Genomic DNA, 16,025 nt, shown 5'->3' on the forward strand with positions numbered 1-16,025 from the left:
TGCCTGTATATGTGTATTCATAAATTAACCGTAAAATGAAATAAAAATAGTATAAGAACTCTAATTATACATGAATGTTTTTGTTTTATTCAATTTACATAAATCTAGGTTTAGTTGTCTTTTATTAGAACTTTAGGTTTCTGGTGCTTTATCATGTCATAACTGATTTGGCCTTTCACTTTTTCCAACTGATTTTGTTTTTGACGAAAACCCGATGTTTGATTGCAATGTTCTTTTTAAGGTATGCATACACCCCTGTGCGTTCGATGGAAGCTTCCTAATAAAATTGCTTCTATTCAATATTTTTATCGGACATTCACTTTTGTTTGAATTCAATGTATGTTATGATAAATCCCGAGCAATTCGAAACAAATATGACTTCATGACACATGCTAATGGATAAACGCTGAGAAGATTGAAATGTTTTCAAAAACATGTGTACTTATTGAGCAATGGAAAACTCCAACAGGGACCCATTTCAGCTACTTGATGCAGGGATCTATTTTTAGGACGAAAGGAAATTTCCAAATATGAATATTATAAAAAAAGATTTACGCAACGACTGTAAACAGATAAGGGTAAATAACGTAAACTGTAGCTAATAAAAGGGTTGAGAACTAATGTTTTTGGCATATAATTGGGTTTCCCTTTGAATTAATTGGGTTATTGAACCCAACAATGGGCAGTTGCATTGGGTTTTTAAAGGCAGTGCTTTAAGGCCTGACTTTTAAGTCATGAGGTTCATCTTTTCATACGCAATCTTTGCAGGGGGTCTTTTGGCCAGAAATAGATCCGGAAATGTTCGAATTTCTCCTCTTCTTTTTATGGTATGATATGGTTTTTATTTCTTTCATTTACATTGGGGACTAAAGAAACGATCAGTGTGTTTTGTTTGTTTTATAGAACTTGTTATGAGTGTGTATTTTGCATTATAAGCAGTCAACCTGACTACAAACTATCATTATGTGTATTCCGTGCGGAAAGAGGTCGGGTCAATTTCGAGTGTTATCTGACATCTAAAGATTCTTTAATTAGTTCAGACGTTGATATAACAATGAAAAGTCGACTGAACATGATTAATATTGCATCTTCTATAATTCAAAGCGGAATTCGGTTTATGAACGAGAAACTGTAAAGCGTTTTCAATTTCGGTATTAGTTATGTATGTTGTCTACGTATTATCCTGGTTCCCGGTACTCATTCCGGGTATTAGCTTTTTGTGTATGTGATGTGTAACATTACGATCGGGTACCAGCCAATCTACGTGTGTATGTGTACATGATTTCCCGCCAAAATGACCGTTTTACAGCTATGGAAAAAATAGTCCACAAACGTTCCGTACAATGATATCAAATTCATAATTAATCGTAACTTTTTTTTATCTTTGTATAATAAATATAACAAAATGGATTCCACAAAATTGAAAATAGCATTATTTTACGAGGATTTCTCATATTTTTCTCACTTCCGGCGCAGTAATACGTATGTTTCGAAGAAGCTCGAAGAATTTGACAAAGTGAATTGAGAAGGAAACGGATAGATTTACGTCCTTGCTATCAGGTAAAACAATTTAAATGTACAGAACAAACACATTTACTTCACACAAATAGTACAGGCTTAAGCTTTTTGTTGTCTTATACACGACTGTAGTCTAGTCGACGGCGGTGACCTACAAGGTACGGGTCATACTGGGTCAAGTCTAAATATGTAAACATATCCACGTGCTATTAGGTAGAAAGCATCGTATTGCAATATCTACAATTTTTCCTCCTTTATACATCGTTTAACCAGATATATTTCTCCTTTATAAATCGTTTAACCCGATATATTTCTCTCAAATACACTTAAACACGGGTTGTATGTACGTATCTTTTCTAGTGTTTTCTTGTCCTTATTAAAGTTCATTTGTTGATGTTTAAATATTTTTGAACGACTGAACACAGGAGTGAATGAATGCAACAATTATATATACTGAAGACTTGGGCTGTACAATGATAGTGTACGTATTGCATACTGATAATTATTCTAGCTAGCTAGCAGTAATTATGTTAATTTAGGATGTAATGACAGGAATTCATGAGCTCAGGCTTTCTGAAAAAAATATCAATGATAATGTAAACAGGAACAAAACATTGACACGAATGCTGCTCTCTTCTATGTTATAGTTATTTAGGTATGTGTGTTGCACAAGTTTCAAAAAAATTAAGTTATAAAACTTTTTTTCAGGGCACAAACCCACTTTAAAGACACTTGTCTACTGCCATACCCATCCTAATTTCATGCACCATTTGCAAGCAAGAGACTGAATGGTTTGCAAAATTAAAAATCAGGACGGTGTCCAATTAAAACAAAAGAACTAAACTGGATGAATATTGTAGGAGAAATCTAGAGGAAAGTTTTGATTTGTGAAATTGGTTTTCCTGAAAAGCCATTCATCCTAGCCTGCAGAAAGGAACTATAACTGTCCACCACCAACTGACGAGCTAATGTTGAGCTTCACATATGGAATTAATCAAATACCATCAACGTTTGTGTTTTCAGCACAGATTTCACAAGTTATGACACAGCTGTGTTTTTTTATACCTGTTTATAGAGTTGTATACTAAATTTTATTTTTTTTATCAATAAATATATATTGTGTCATTTAAGAACTTGTATTTTGCCAAAAGATGCATACTAGTGAATGAAAGTGGTGCAGATCATTTTGCTTTGGTATATAGAATTGAATTACAATTGTTCATGTTATTGGAATGCTTATAAAAATAAGGAGATGTGGTACAATGTATATGATATTTAGTGAGTTAATCAAGCAAAAGTGAATAAGAAATTGGTATAAGCAGTTACAGGTACATGTACTACTGTACAATCTCAAACAATGAGAAAAACTCATACCGTAAAGAGAATTTCATATTTACTTACAAGTAAGTTTTGTTTTTGCGTTGAATAATTTACTTCTATTGTTTTAATTGCAAATATTGGAAGTGGTTAAAATGCTAATGAGACAGCTGTTATGGCCACAGAGCCTTAATTGAAAACTTCTTTTTCATTCATACCAGTAGATTTTGCCTGGAGTTAGAAACATATCTGCCAACTTTTCAAAATGCACATGGGGGTTTTACATGAAAGATGGTTCATATAGTCATACAAAACCTCCAAGGGGGCCTTCAAATGGAAGCAGGACAAGTCGCCCCACTGGCTAATCGCCCCACTTTTTAAAAAAACGCCACAAACTGATTTATCAAATCGCCCCACATGTGAAATTGGTTAAATCATGTTTAATATTACTCCTGCCAACTTGCCCTACTTTTAAAAAAATGGTAATATTTAGATTAATAATATATATATAATTAAAAATAAAAACTCGCACCACTTCAATGAAAACTAATGTACACAGAATACAAACAAACCGAAAATTAATTTACTTACTATTATTGATATATACTGAAATTATAATTCTAAAAAAACCCTGATTGTTAAAGTATAACTAAGTTTTGAAGCTCTAAGTTATTTGCATAACAATTGAAAAGAAACCTGTTAAATGTATCATAATGCAATATATGGAATTGAACTTATATTCCATGGGATAACATCTTTTTCCATAAGTGGGGTGAGTTGGCATTACTAAATTCATCCTGGTTATTAATATATTTATCTAGATTTCACCGATTTCCATTAGGTGGGACCAGTTGGCAGGGGTAATATTAACGGGATTTAACACGGTTCACAAGTGGGGGGCGATTTGGTAATCCAGGTTGGGGCAGTTTTTTTGTCGAGCCTGCAACTTTTGTCGCAGAAAGCTCGACATAGGGATAGTGATCTGGGGGCGGCGGCGATGTTAGCTCAGTTCTTAAAAGCTTTATATTTTAGAAGGTGGGAGACCTGGATGCTTCATACTTTGTATATGGTTGCCTCATGTTACGAAGTTTCCGTCAGTCACATGTCCAATGTCCTTGACCTCATTTTCATGGTTCAGTGACTACTTGAAAAAAAAAGTTAAATTTTTTGTAATGTTAAATTCTCTCTTATTATAAGTAATAGGATAACTATATTTGGTATGTACGTAGCTTGCAAGGTCCTCTTGCCCGTCAGACAGTTTTCACTTGACCTCGACCTCATTTCATGGATCAGCGAACAAGGTTAAGTTTTGGTGGTCAAGTCCATATCTGAGATACTATAAGCAATAGGTCTAGTAAATTCGGTGTATGGAAGCACTGTAAGGTGTACATGTCCAACTGGCAGGTGTCATCTGACCTTGACCTCATTTTCATGGTTTAGTGGTTATAGTTAAGTTTTGTGTTTTGGTCTGTTTTTCTTATACTGTTTGCAATAGGTCTTCTATATTTTGTGTATAGAATGGTTGTAAGGTGTACAGGTCTACCTGGCAGGTTTCATATGACCTTGACCTCATTTTCATGGTTCAGTGGTCAAAGTTAAGTTTTTGAGTTTTGGCCTTTTTTTCTAATACTATATGCAATAGGTCAACTATATTTGGTGTATGGAAATATTTCATGATCTACATGTCAGTCGCGCAGGTTTTATTTGACCTTGATCTCATTTTTTACAATTCATTGCTCAGTGTTAAGCTTTTGTGTTTTGGTCTGTTTTTCTTAAACTATAAGCAATAAGTCAATTTTATTTGTTGTATGGAAGAATTGTTAGCTGTACTTGCCTACCTGGCATGGTTTATCTAACCTTGACCTCATTTTCATGGTTCAATTGTCAATGTTTAGTTTTCTTGGTTTATGTTAAGATTATGTGACAGTTGTAATAAAGCTTTATTATTAGGATTATCAACATAATATCAATGATTAGTAAAGAAGGCGAGACATTTCAGTGTGTGCACTCTTGTTTTTAAAGTGGGACGATTTGTCATGGATTCCCTTCAAATATATTCTAATGTGGTTTTTGGCTTCTTCGTGCATTAACAAGCTCATAGCCATTGTTGAATTAATTGTTTTCTTTAAAATAGTCGACAAAATTGCTCTTACAAAATTTCCATTTGGGAGCCTTGAGCTCGATGGGGGAAATACTATGTACATTTACCATTATGTTACTTGATGTTCTTGCTATAAACACAGTACAGAGACTAGTCAATCTTTGTGAACTATTTTTTATGAGAGTCATAGAATATGTGTATACAATCAATAATTAAGAATAGTCTATTTATATTGAAAAGGAAAAGTTCTTATATGTCTAAAGAAGAGGGACGAAAGACACCAAAGGGACAGTCAAACTCATAAATTTAAAGCAAACTGACAAGGCCATGGCTAAAAATGCATTTCATGGGAGGCACATAAAATATACTGTAAACATAGACTATAGATATAGGTGAACTAGGTACAAAAGAACTCTGAATCTTAAATTCTACAAACCACCTCTGTTCTATGGAAGATAATGGTATAACTGGACTAGAAATACACACAACCTGTAATTAACTGCCTTTACAGCGCTTTCGCGCTTTGATTTATTATTTGTATTGCGTGATCACGCCAATATGCAGCTTATCTGGAGCTCTGCAAAGTTCATTGTCCCTTGACACCATTTGTGAGTATGGTGTTGAGAAACAATAGTCCGTTGAAAGGAGACAATAAATGGCTGACCCATGTTGAGAGCCATATCTTTGCGCGTAAAAGACACCCTTGTAGATTTTAAAAAAACAGCAGGCTAATGCCCCTACAAGGCAGCACTCGCAAAATGGAAAGTGATTAATATAAGTTTAAATAACTTGTTTTCCAATCCATAATAACTATATATATTCAGATTGAGATCAGTGTTATTTAATTGTTATTAAAATTAGATGCTGCTTGAATGAAAATATTATTTGTATACCAAATCAATGGATACAATTATATTACTATGCTCTCCTTATTATTGTCCTTTTAGTAGGTATAGGAAAACCTGGATTTTAAACCTAAGAATAAGTACACTAAATGTAAATGTTCGAAGATAGATAAAAGAAGATGAGGTATAGGTGCCGATGAGACAACTCTCCATCCAAGTAACAATTTATAAAAGTAAACCATTATACTGATTATAGGTCAAAGTATGGCCTTCAACACAGAGCCTTTGCTCACACCAAACAGCAAGATTTAAAGGGCCCCCCAAAAAATAACTAGTGTAAAACCATTCAAACGAAAAAATCACTGGTCTAATTAATATAAAAAACTTAGAAACTAGAACCACTTATGAACCACATCAACAAACGACAACTGCTGAACATCAGATTCCTTACTTAAGACAATTTACACATTGTTTAAAGGGAAAACCATAAACTCAAAATATGTGAAAATACAAGTTTTTCTCAATTCATGAAAATTGTAAGATTAAAAAATAAATGAGTCCACAATATATAATGCAACATAAATGTTTAGACTTGCAACATTTAATTTCACTTATTATTGGGGTTTAATTTGAAACCATCACATTTTAGATCACATTGACCTACATTTCTAGAACCCCCAAATTTTAGATCACATTGACCTACATTTCTAGAACCCCAAATTTTAGATCACATTGACCTACATTTCTAGAACCCCACATTTTAGATCACATTGACCTACGTTTATAGAACATCACATTTTAGATCACATTGACTTACATTTCTAAAACATCACATTTTAGATCACATTGACCTACAGTTTTGTTCTTTTTTGTAGACTGTCCACTGTATGTGCTAGGTGACCTAGTTTTTTTGCTTGATGAATCTATCAGTGTTGGTGCATCACATTTTAACAAGTCTCTAGAGGCCATAGCTTCAGCTGTCAACAACCTGGCCATTGGGGCTAATTTGACAAGAGTTGGATTTGTGGTGTTTGGTGGTAACCAAACAACCAATAGAACTATTTTTGACATGAATTATGACAAGGCAGCCATCTTGAATGGCATCTTGAACACAAAACATGACCCAGGAATTGCCAACACAGTTAGTGTACTAAAATATATTTGTGAAAATAAATTCACAGAAAGTGCTGGTGGACGAACTGATATTCAAAATTACCTTGTTGTGCTTTCTGATGGACGATCAGCTAATCATGAGGATATAAAGATTCAGGCTGACCTCTGTAGTACAGCAGGAATAAGAATAATTGGGGTACCAATAGGGGATGCTGCAAACGATGCTTTATTAAAAGCCATTTCATATTTTGATCCAAGTTACTATGTGAAGACAGTATACAATGATCTAGGACCTACTATAGCAGCACTGGTTAATTCTTCTGTAGACTGCAGCTCAGGTAAGGTTAAAGGTTATTTTGTATAACAAATTTGCATGTGCAAGATGAAATTAGTGTAGTAAATTACTGAGAACCTATTTTTTTTCTCCGTTTTATAGCTACTATTTAGGTTCTGTTTCTGGCGAAAATAACCTCCCAATCCTTAAAGTTGATGCTTTTTATAGGACCTATGCTTTCTTGAGGAGGGATTTCCCTTGTAAAGTCAGATGCTCCTTTTGGGTCATTCATTCATTAAAGCACGTTTGAACTGCTAATGAAATCAACAATGAGTCCAATATTTATACTATGTGTAGGAATTTTCCTAAAGTGATGGAAAACAATATCTGTGTGGTCAACTATTAATACAATGCCTAGTTTTTATGTTTTAGGATTTTTCCTGAAGTCCTGGAAAACCGGTCATGGTCTGGCAGACAATGCTGTTCTCAATCAATGGCAGATCTCTAGTCTGATGCAGGAAAACAGGATAACAGAGTATGTTGTCTCAGACCAGTGTAGTCTGACGGGAGGGATGTTTAGTGGAGCAACAGATGGCTGGGTTAATGGTAAGTATTTATACTGCAGGATAATACATTTTATGTCTTGCATGGTGTAAGAGTAGTTGAGAAACATAATTTTGACTTCGGCCAAATTAAATTTAAATTGTTTGATGTTGCCTTTCTTCACACCAAGTTTTGTTTGTGCTGTAATTTTATTTTATTGTCTCAATCATATGCAAGTTACTCATGTTGTTGACCCTCCCTCCAAAAAAAAAAATAGAATTGAAATTCCTACCTACCTAACCAACCCTACAAGGCAACCTGAAAACTTTGTTTACAATTAAAAAAAATCTGTATATCTTATTTGCCCTGATAGTTTGTTTACAAAGCGAAAGCGGCATATAGTATATAGAAATAAGAAGATGTGGTTTGAGGGATGAGACAACTCACAATTAAAGTCACAATGTGTAAAAATAATAAAAGGTCAAAGTACGCCCTTCAACATAAAGCCTTGGCTTGCACCAAATAGTAAGTTATAAAGGGTCCTAAAACAACTAGCCAAGTGTAAAACCATTCAAACAGGAAAACCAACAGACTAAGCTATATATAAAAAAACAAGAAACTAGAAACACTTATAAACCACATTAACAAACAAGAAACTCTAATAAACCACATCAAAAAAGGATAACCATAGAACAATATATTAACACAGAATATGTTTTTTGCATTACAGAATGTAGCCTTGGTGTTAAGACATTACCAATACAGAGCCCACAGCTGAATTGTCATGTGAGTGACAGATGTACAGACATAGACTGCTGTTTGTATGATACAGAAACATTCAGACATTATAATTTGTTCCTACATCTTGACCCCTGTAACAACAGACTACAGATTGGGATAGAACTCTACAGCTTTGATGTGTCTCTGCTGGACTTTGATTTTGGTAAGATAAGTGAATATATTTAAAAAAAAACAACCAAATAAACTATTAGATTATCATTTTAGTATTCATACATAAAAGGAATAAAAATTGAAAATGGAAATTGGGAATATGTCAAAGAGCAAATAATCCAACCAAAGGGCAGATAGTAGCTGAAGTCCATAAATAAATCTTCCACGCAGGGGGGGGGGGGGGGGTCGGGGGAAACGCATCAGGAGTTGCTCACACTTTTACAATATGAACGAAGAGGAATTGTATCAAAATATTTTTTTTATACTTTAGAAAAACTGCTCAGTTTTGTTTTCTTGAATTCTTGAATTTTCAAAAGTTTTGACATATTGAATAAAACTTGATTTACACATTTATTTTTCCATTTAATTTAAAAGCAAGATTATTCAATTGAACAAAATAAGTAAGTAATTGTATCAAAAAAATATTCTTTCAATTACAAAAGTTTTGATATTTTGAAAAAGATGTTGTTTGACACATTCATCTTGTCATTATTATAAAAGCAGAAGTGATATTCCATCATATTCAGTTGAATATTATTTTGTTTCAGAGAAGAGTTATGAAGTTGACCTCTCTGGTATATTCAGAATTCTGTAAGTATATAATAGTGATAAGTGTAAATCTGATTTGTAAAATATCTACAGTGAAAAAAGTAATATTACAATTTTCCAATCTATAGGTTGGTCTTTTGTGTACCTAAGGCAGGTGAATGCATGCAGTTAACTTAAGAGTGGTGTGATTGGATGTAAGGGTAGAGTTTAAAAAAATTCCTAAATTTAATGTATATTGATTAATGATCGGCTATCGTCCAATGTAAAAATCTAGAAGTTGATCCGTACTTTTATCATGTTAATAAATCTGATCACAATTTTATATATATATTTAATACATTATTGGAAATTAAATCTGAAAATAGTTGATTTTAGCTGACAAAGCAAAATATTGTAATTTTGTCATGTCAAATATAGTATTTCTGACAGTTTTATTTAAGATGCCAGTGTTATTATAGTCTAGGTTAATACAATGAGCACCTGTTAAGCTGACCAATGAAATAAGACTTTTTTTTTAACATACACCATTGAAACTAAATTACACAAAATTGAAATTAAAAATTTCCTCCTAGTTCAGTATTATTGTGGCTTTAATTTGTACACAAAAATGAAAACCAAAATTTTGGTAATACTAATTTCCATATAAACTTAAATTGATTTAACTTGAACAGAAAGATGTATTTTGTTACAGGTTTAATGTAGAAGATTTAGTGTATGAAGAAAGTTATATTGTGAACATGGAAGTACATATCTGTTGGGACATTACTAACCCTTGTAACCTAGAAGTCACAGTGTTAAAGAACGTCATCCTGTACAAACAGCCGTGTAATCTCACCACATATTTTGCTGAAGATGGTATGTTTTTACTGTACACATGATTCATACCACTAATTGTCATCTTGTATAAACAGCCGTGTAATCTCACCACATATTTTGCCGTAGATGGTATGTTTTTACTGTACACATGATTCATACCACTAATTGTCATCTTGTATAAACAGCCGTGTAATCTCACCACATATTTTGCCGTAGATGGTATGTTTTTACTGTACACATGATTCATACCACTAATTGTCATCTTGTATAAACAGCCGTGTAATCTCACCACATATTTTGCCGTAGATGGTATGTTTTTACTGTACATATAATTTATACCACTAATTGTCATCTTGTATAAACAGCCGTGTAATCTCACCACATATTTTGCCGTAGATGGTATGTTTTTACTGTACATATAATTTATACCACTAATTGTCATCTTGTATAAACAGCCGTGTAATCTCACCACATATTTTGCCGTAGATGGTATGTTTTTACTGTACATATAATTTATACCACTAATTGTCATCTTGTATAAACAGCCGTGTAATCTCACCACATATTTTGCCGTAGATGGTATGTTTTTACTGTACATATAATTTATACCACTAATTGTCATCTTGTATAAACAGCCGTGTAATCTCACCACATATTTTGCCGTAGATGGTATGTTTTTACTGTACACATGATTCATACCACTAATTGTCATCTTGTATAAACAGCCGTGTAATCTCACCACATATTTTGCCGTAGATGGTATGTTTTTACTGTACACATGATTCATACCACTAATTGTCATCCTGTACAAACAGCCGTGTAATCTCACCATATATTTTGCTGAAGATGGTATGTTTATACTTAACACTATTTCTATACACCATTACTTTGCACCAGTCTTCACAATAAACTTTTGAATCAACATACAGAATGTATTTCTATGAAAATTTTAGTTGGATCCTGTTGGCTTGTAGAGAAGAATTTTACAAGTATGATAATGATGGTACAAGCCTTAGCTAGTAACAAGTCTTGTGGTCAAGGGTGACAACTCGAAGATCATTGAATTTCCAATTTTAGAATTCTGTGTATTCTGTGTATTATTTGAAAGGAAATTTGCTATATCTCATCAATCACTCAAAAATTATCTTTTCAAATTAAGGAATTTATAAAAGATTTTTTATGAAAAAAAGTATTCTATTTTCAAAAAATAAGATATTGATAACTGAAAAACCAACCACTCTATCTATGCATGCAATCAATCACTATAATACAATCAATTTGGGTTTTCAATCAATTAAATGAAATGAAATGTTTATATAATAAAACTTTTTGTTTACAGACTTTTCCCTGACCAACTGGTTTACAGACACTGGTTACCCGGCATCTGTAACCCTGTCTGGAGATGCTCAACAAGACTTAATGGAGACATTATACATCTTTAATTTCCTGAACTCTCCCTTCCAATGTCAGATGTCTGGTGGATGGAATGATAGTAAGTAGGCTGGTTACCTTAGATCTGTATCCCTGCCTAGAAATATCCTAAATGACAGGGTTGAGACATGCAAAAATCTCCATATGGTTGTCGTGTTCCCTGTTTATACTATGGATTATAAAAATCAAACAGTTTTTTGTCAGACTTAAATAAATCATTTGAAAAGCCTTATTAATCTAAAATTCTTCCAACATTGGTCTTTGATGGTTGTATTTAATTTATAACATGAACATTTTTAAAGCATGTTTTGAATAAGCAGACAAAAGTTTATGATATTTCTTTTTGTTTCATTATCATGTTGTATGAAAATTTCTAGAAGCATGTAAATGTCGTTAGTATCCACTGCATGTCTGTATGTCTGTGTGTCCTTTATCTCACATACTGTGAGTGCTATGATAATTGAATACACAGACTGATTTTCTTAATTAATGTCTCTTGTCTTATCTTTTTATACATGGTTTGTCTAAATTTGATGCCCTTTATCTTTCTTTTATTTCAGCCTGTCCAGAATCAGCAGAAAATTTACCTGTACTTCCAAATTCAATTAACTGCACAATAACAGAAGGGTGCACTGCTGTGGAGTGCTGTGTGGAATCTGCCCGTCTGCAGAGATATTTCCACACTGTATTGACCATAGACCCCTGCCACTATAACATGACTGTTGGAATAGACAGATACACGTTCAATGTCAATATTCAGGACAAACCTTGGGGTAAACATAACTTCTTTATTATGGTATTTGTTACATGTGTTGCCTTACCTCATCAGCTTAATAATTTTGGCTGTGCCAGATAGGAATCAACCCTATGCAAATACTTACCCTTCCCTACCCCTATATCACCCTGCTCTGTCGCTCAGTAATTCTCGTATCAAGACTTGAAAACGAGACCAGGCATTATCAGCAACGTCACAATGTGAGAGGAGAAGTTATCAGTGACATCACAATGCGAGAGGAGACGTTATCAAGATTGCTTTCGTCAAGCGTAAAACTGTCTTAGGGAGAGGAAAAAAAACATAAAAAGAACGATAAACAGATAATTGGGTTTTTTACGATATCAATGTGTAGAAAACCTGATAATCTATGCATATCAATACATCTGTTAACCTATTTAGGGTTGAAAAATCTCTTTGCAAAGTGTATACTAGTAACTATGTAAATAGTGGTTTTAAGAACCCTACAAAAGGACCAAAATTACAAGTCTTTAGTATTGAATTTGACTGTTTCAAAACCAATCAAAGTAATACACATGTATTTGAAATTATGTAAACCTTCACTAGCATAAGATGATTTCTATCTGATGCTGCTCTTTTCATACAAATGCCTCGTTCACGCGTATGTTTAAATCGAATGTGAATCGAATTTGCTAATCTTGTTCACACACTTTTCTTTTTAAATTCGAATTGATTTGAATTGGCTAATTCGAATTATCCAATTCGCATTGGAAATACGCTTTTGTTAATTTGAATTAAAAGTTACTTCCTTAGGACAGTAAAGCGAATTTGACGTGCATTGCAATTGGAATTAGAATTGCCGTTAGAACATAAAACGTTTTGAATGCGAATTAAACTAATTCGAATTAGTTAATGCGAATCGAATTCGAATTACATGTGAACTCAGCATTACAGAAACAAAATGTTATGGCTTTTGAAAAAAAAATCATCTTATCTCTTATTTGGTAAGCAAATTTAATGTGGGGAAAGCCATTTATTTTTTTAAGAATTTAAGAATATCAATTTATCTCTTCTTAAACAAGATTAAAGATTGCTTTGTTCAGAATCACAGTGAAGTGCCTTGATGAAGTCTCTTTACTACTTGAAGACTTAATTTTTTAGCAGATATGGGAAAAATCCAACTCTGCTTGTCGAACAAGAACTTATATTCTTTTTCTTAAACATATAATTGTTCTGAATGTTTGCCCCTAACATTAGGCAGCTACCAATCAGTATTCAAATTTAGGGAATTCTTGTTACTTATACAATCATACTGGATTAATGTTCATTGAGATATAAAATTAATTATTTGTATTTATTTTTCAGAAACTATCTGGAATGTATGGCTGAATGGAGTTGTAAGACTGGAGTAAGTGTACACTAAAATGTTTCCTTAGGCCTAAAATAAAATACTGTTTGTTTCCCCAATCCCTACCTACCCTGCAAAAACAGTGCTGCACATAAAATTTTATTGTCAAAACTAAGTCAAATATTATTTTATTCATTTCCAATTTCCTGGCTTGCCAGATTGTACGATATTGTTCAAGCTTTTTGGAAAATAGAATTATTTCACTACCTACCTACCAACACCTGGCTTGGCAGGGTCGGGATTGGGGAAACAAACAATATATTAATTTAGGCCTTAGAAATGTTTGTTTCTGTATACAAGTTTGATAATCATATATGGATATTTTTTTATTGGAAAGAAGCCATACAACTTACATCAATAATCAATTCCCAGCATACGGTCTTTAGTTATAACCTTTACTTCCTCAACCAATAAAAACTGGCGGCCACGAAATTACCTAAATGCGGTGCTTGATATATAGTGGCGTTAAAACACCAAAATAAAAATAAAATAATTATCACCCTAATTTATCATTAAATCAGTCATTTGAGGCATATGACAATTGTTGCAAAAAAACATTAAACTTCTTGACAGATTTACCAATTGAAAAGATCTAATTTAAAGAACCAATAGCATAAGTCCTACAAAAGCACTAATCTATTCTCAATAAAATAGCATAAGTCCTACAAAAGCACTAAACTATTCTCAATAAAATAATTTCCCATTTTCTTGTTTTATTTACAGTTTGAACATATATGATGTGTACAATGAGAGGCAGTTCCTAATCAACATGAATGTTAGTATTTGTTTTGAAGATGGAGGTCCTTGTGACCTCGAAAACATTCCTGTCCTTGAAAACTCACTACTGAACAAAGGACATTGTGACTTCAACACTACGTTTCCTGTAAAAGGTAAATATTGATATTGGGAGTTGCTTGTTGTTTAATGTGCATATATAAAGATGGCAATGGCAATATACTTTTAAAAAATTAAAAAATTATCGTATAGATTAATTAAAAGTCACAGATAGAATAAGTTACCTCATCATCAAGCCAATATGTAAGTCCAACTCCAACCCTCATGCAACATGCGAATTAATAAACTTAAAACTTCATTATGAATTGATAACTTGAAGAAAACTTTTTTTATTCAAAATTATTAACTACCCAAGTTTGAGAATAACAATGCTCGATATTGTTTCTCCATGATCTTAAAATTTATGTCTGTCTCTGATTATTTCATATTAAAGTTCAGTTTCTTACCCTGTATTTCATGTACAAATTTATACCAATAACAACGTTTACCAAATACCAATGTATACTGACATATGTATATGTTTTGTGTCTATTTCAGATTTCAGTATATCCATGTTTGCCGCTGATAAAGGATTAACCCATGTTTCACCATACCCTGATTATTTTGTGGCTCAAGTCCTCGACACTCTGATGGTTTCACCGTTTATGAGTGAGTCGTCATGTGACCGGGATGCCTCACCATGGACACCACCTGGACATGATGGTTGGAAGAGAGGTAGGATTCTTACTTTATAGAAGAACTTAAGAAAAGGTTTATTCAAATTTGAAGGAAGTTTTATAATAAACAATGATAATTATCTTTTTTAATTTCATTTAAAAATCAGTTGATGAGTTGGAATAACCAATAGTGCTGATGCATTAAACACAAAAAAATGAATGGATTTTTTTTGGATAAATTTTGAAATTCATGACTTTGTTATATGGTGAAAAAGTATTAACTTTAGAATATTATGTTTGTTATTTTAGAATGTGCTGCAGTAGAAAATTACTACAATCTTTATGATACTGGTTCCATTGACCTACTTAGAGAAGGGAATTGTAACGGTACCATCTGTAACATCACGGAAACAGTCACCTCTTCCACAACAGAGACTAACTGTATTTCTACAAGTGACTGTACAGGTTTTAGATGTTGTGTTGAGGACACACGTCTGACAAAGTCTTTTGTCTTTGGTATATACATTGATGCCTGTAATTTCACCTTGACCTTGGTGATTGAAGAACTGGAGTATGTGATATATCTGGCAGACTTGAGTTTTGGTATGTGTTGATTTTTTGTGGAAATAGAATCAGATGTTTTATCCTTAATTTGTTTGAGAAATTTCAAACTATGTAATCACTTAATCACCAACACATTAAAGATAGAGAACTTTATTTGGTTAACTAGTTTCTGCATAAATGTCCAGTTAACAAAAATTGTACATGAGCCTACATATTGTGAAAGGCATGGCAAATTCTCTTTGTTTTTTAAATATTGAATTATCGTTGGCACTTAATTCTTGCTATATGAAATTTTAGTCAATAATCTTTTTAAGAATGAATATGGAAACTAACAATCATTCACTGAATATGTTTTTTTATTCACAGGAACCCTGAACCAGTTTTATTTGAATGGAGCTTTTAGAATTGAGT

The 16,025-nt window shown here is 32.9% G+C and overlaps 1 protein-coding gene and 1 long non-coding RNA gene across 2 annotated transcripts; both read left to right on the forward strand.

The window, feature by feature from the left end:
• The first annotated feature begins 1,209 nt into the window (after positions 1 to 1,209).
• Positions 1,210 to 2,643, forward strand: LOC134692789 (uncharacterized). The gene is made up of 2 exons (XR_010102268.1): positions 1,210 to 1,560; positions 2,227 to 2,643. It is a non-coding gene; the product is annotated as an uncharacterized LOC134692789 (long non-coding RNA).
• Positions 2,644 to 5,694: 3,051 nt separating this feature from the next.
• Positions 5,695 to 15,664, forward strand: LOC134692558 (uncharacterized). The gene is made up of 12 exons (XM_063553016.1): positions 5,695 to 5,701; positions 6,657 to 7,232; positions 7,601 to 7,774; positions 8,442 to 8,654; positions 9,211 to 9,253; positions 9,903 to 10,066; positions 11,367 to 11,519; positions 12,019 to 12,231; positions 13,557 to 13,599; positions 14,323 to 14,489; positions 14,932 to 15,108; positions 15,360 to 15,664. The coding sequence occupies exons 1-12, from the start codon at positions 5,695 to 5,697 to the stop codon at positions 15,662 to 15,664; spliced, it is 2,235 nt and encodes a 744-aa protein (XP_063409086.1).
• Positions 15,665 to 16,025: the final 361 nt, after the last annotated feature.

This window comes from Mytilus trossulus, chromosome 12, assembly GCF_036588685.1.
Source record: "Mytilus trossulus isolate FHL-02 chromosome 12, PNRI_Mtr1.1.1.hap1, whole genome shotgun sequence".
Lineage (NCBI taxonomy): Eukaryota > Metazoa > Mollusca > Bivalvia > Mytilida > Mytilidae > Mytilus > Mytilus trossulus.

Bases quoted from the DNA above. Each gene is read 5' to 3' on its own strand.
- LOC134692558 (XM_063553016.1), top strand. The intron at 8,655-9,210 runs GTAAGATAAGTG...ATTTTGTTTCAG, and splicing joins TCTGCTGGACTTTGATTTTG to AGAAGAGTTATGAAGTTGAC. The intron at 10,067-11,366 runs GTATGTTTTTAC...TTTTGTTTACAG, and splicing joins CACATATTTTGCTGAAGATG to ACTTTTCCCTGACCAACTGG.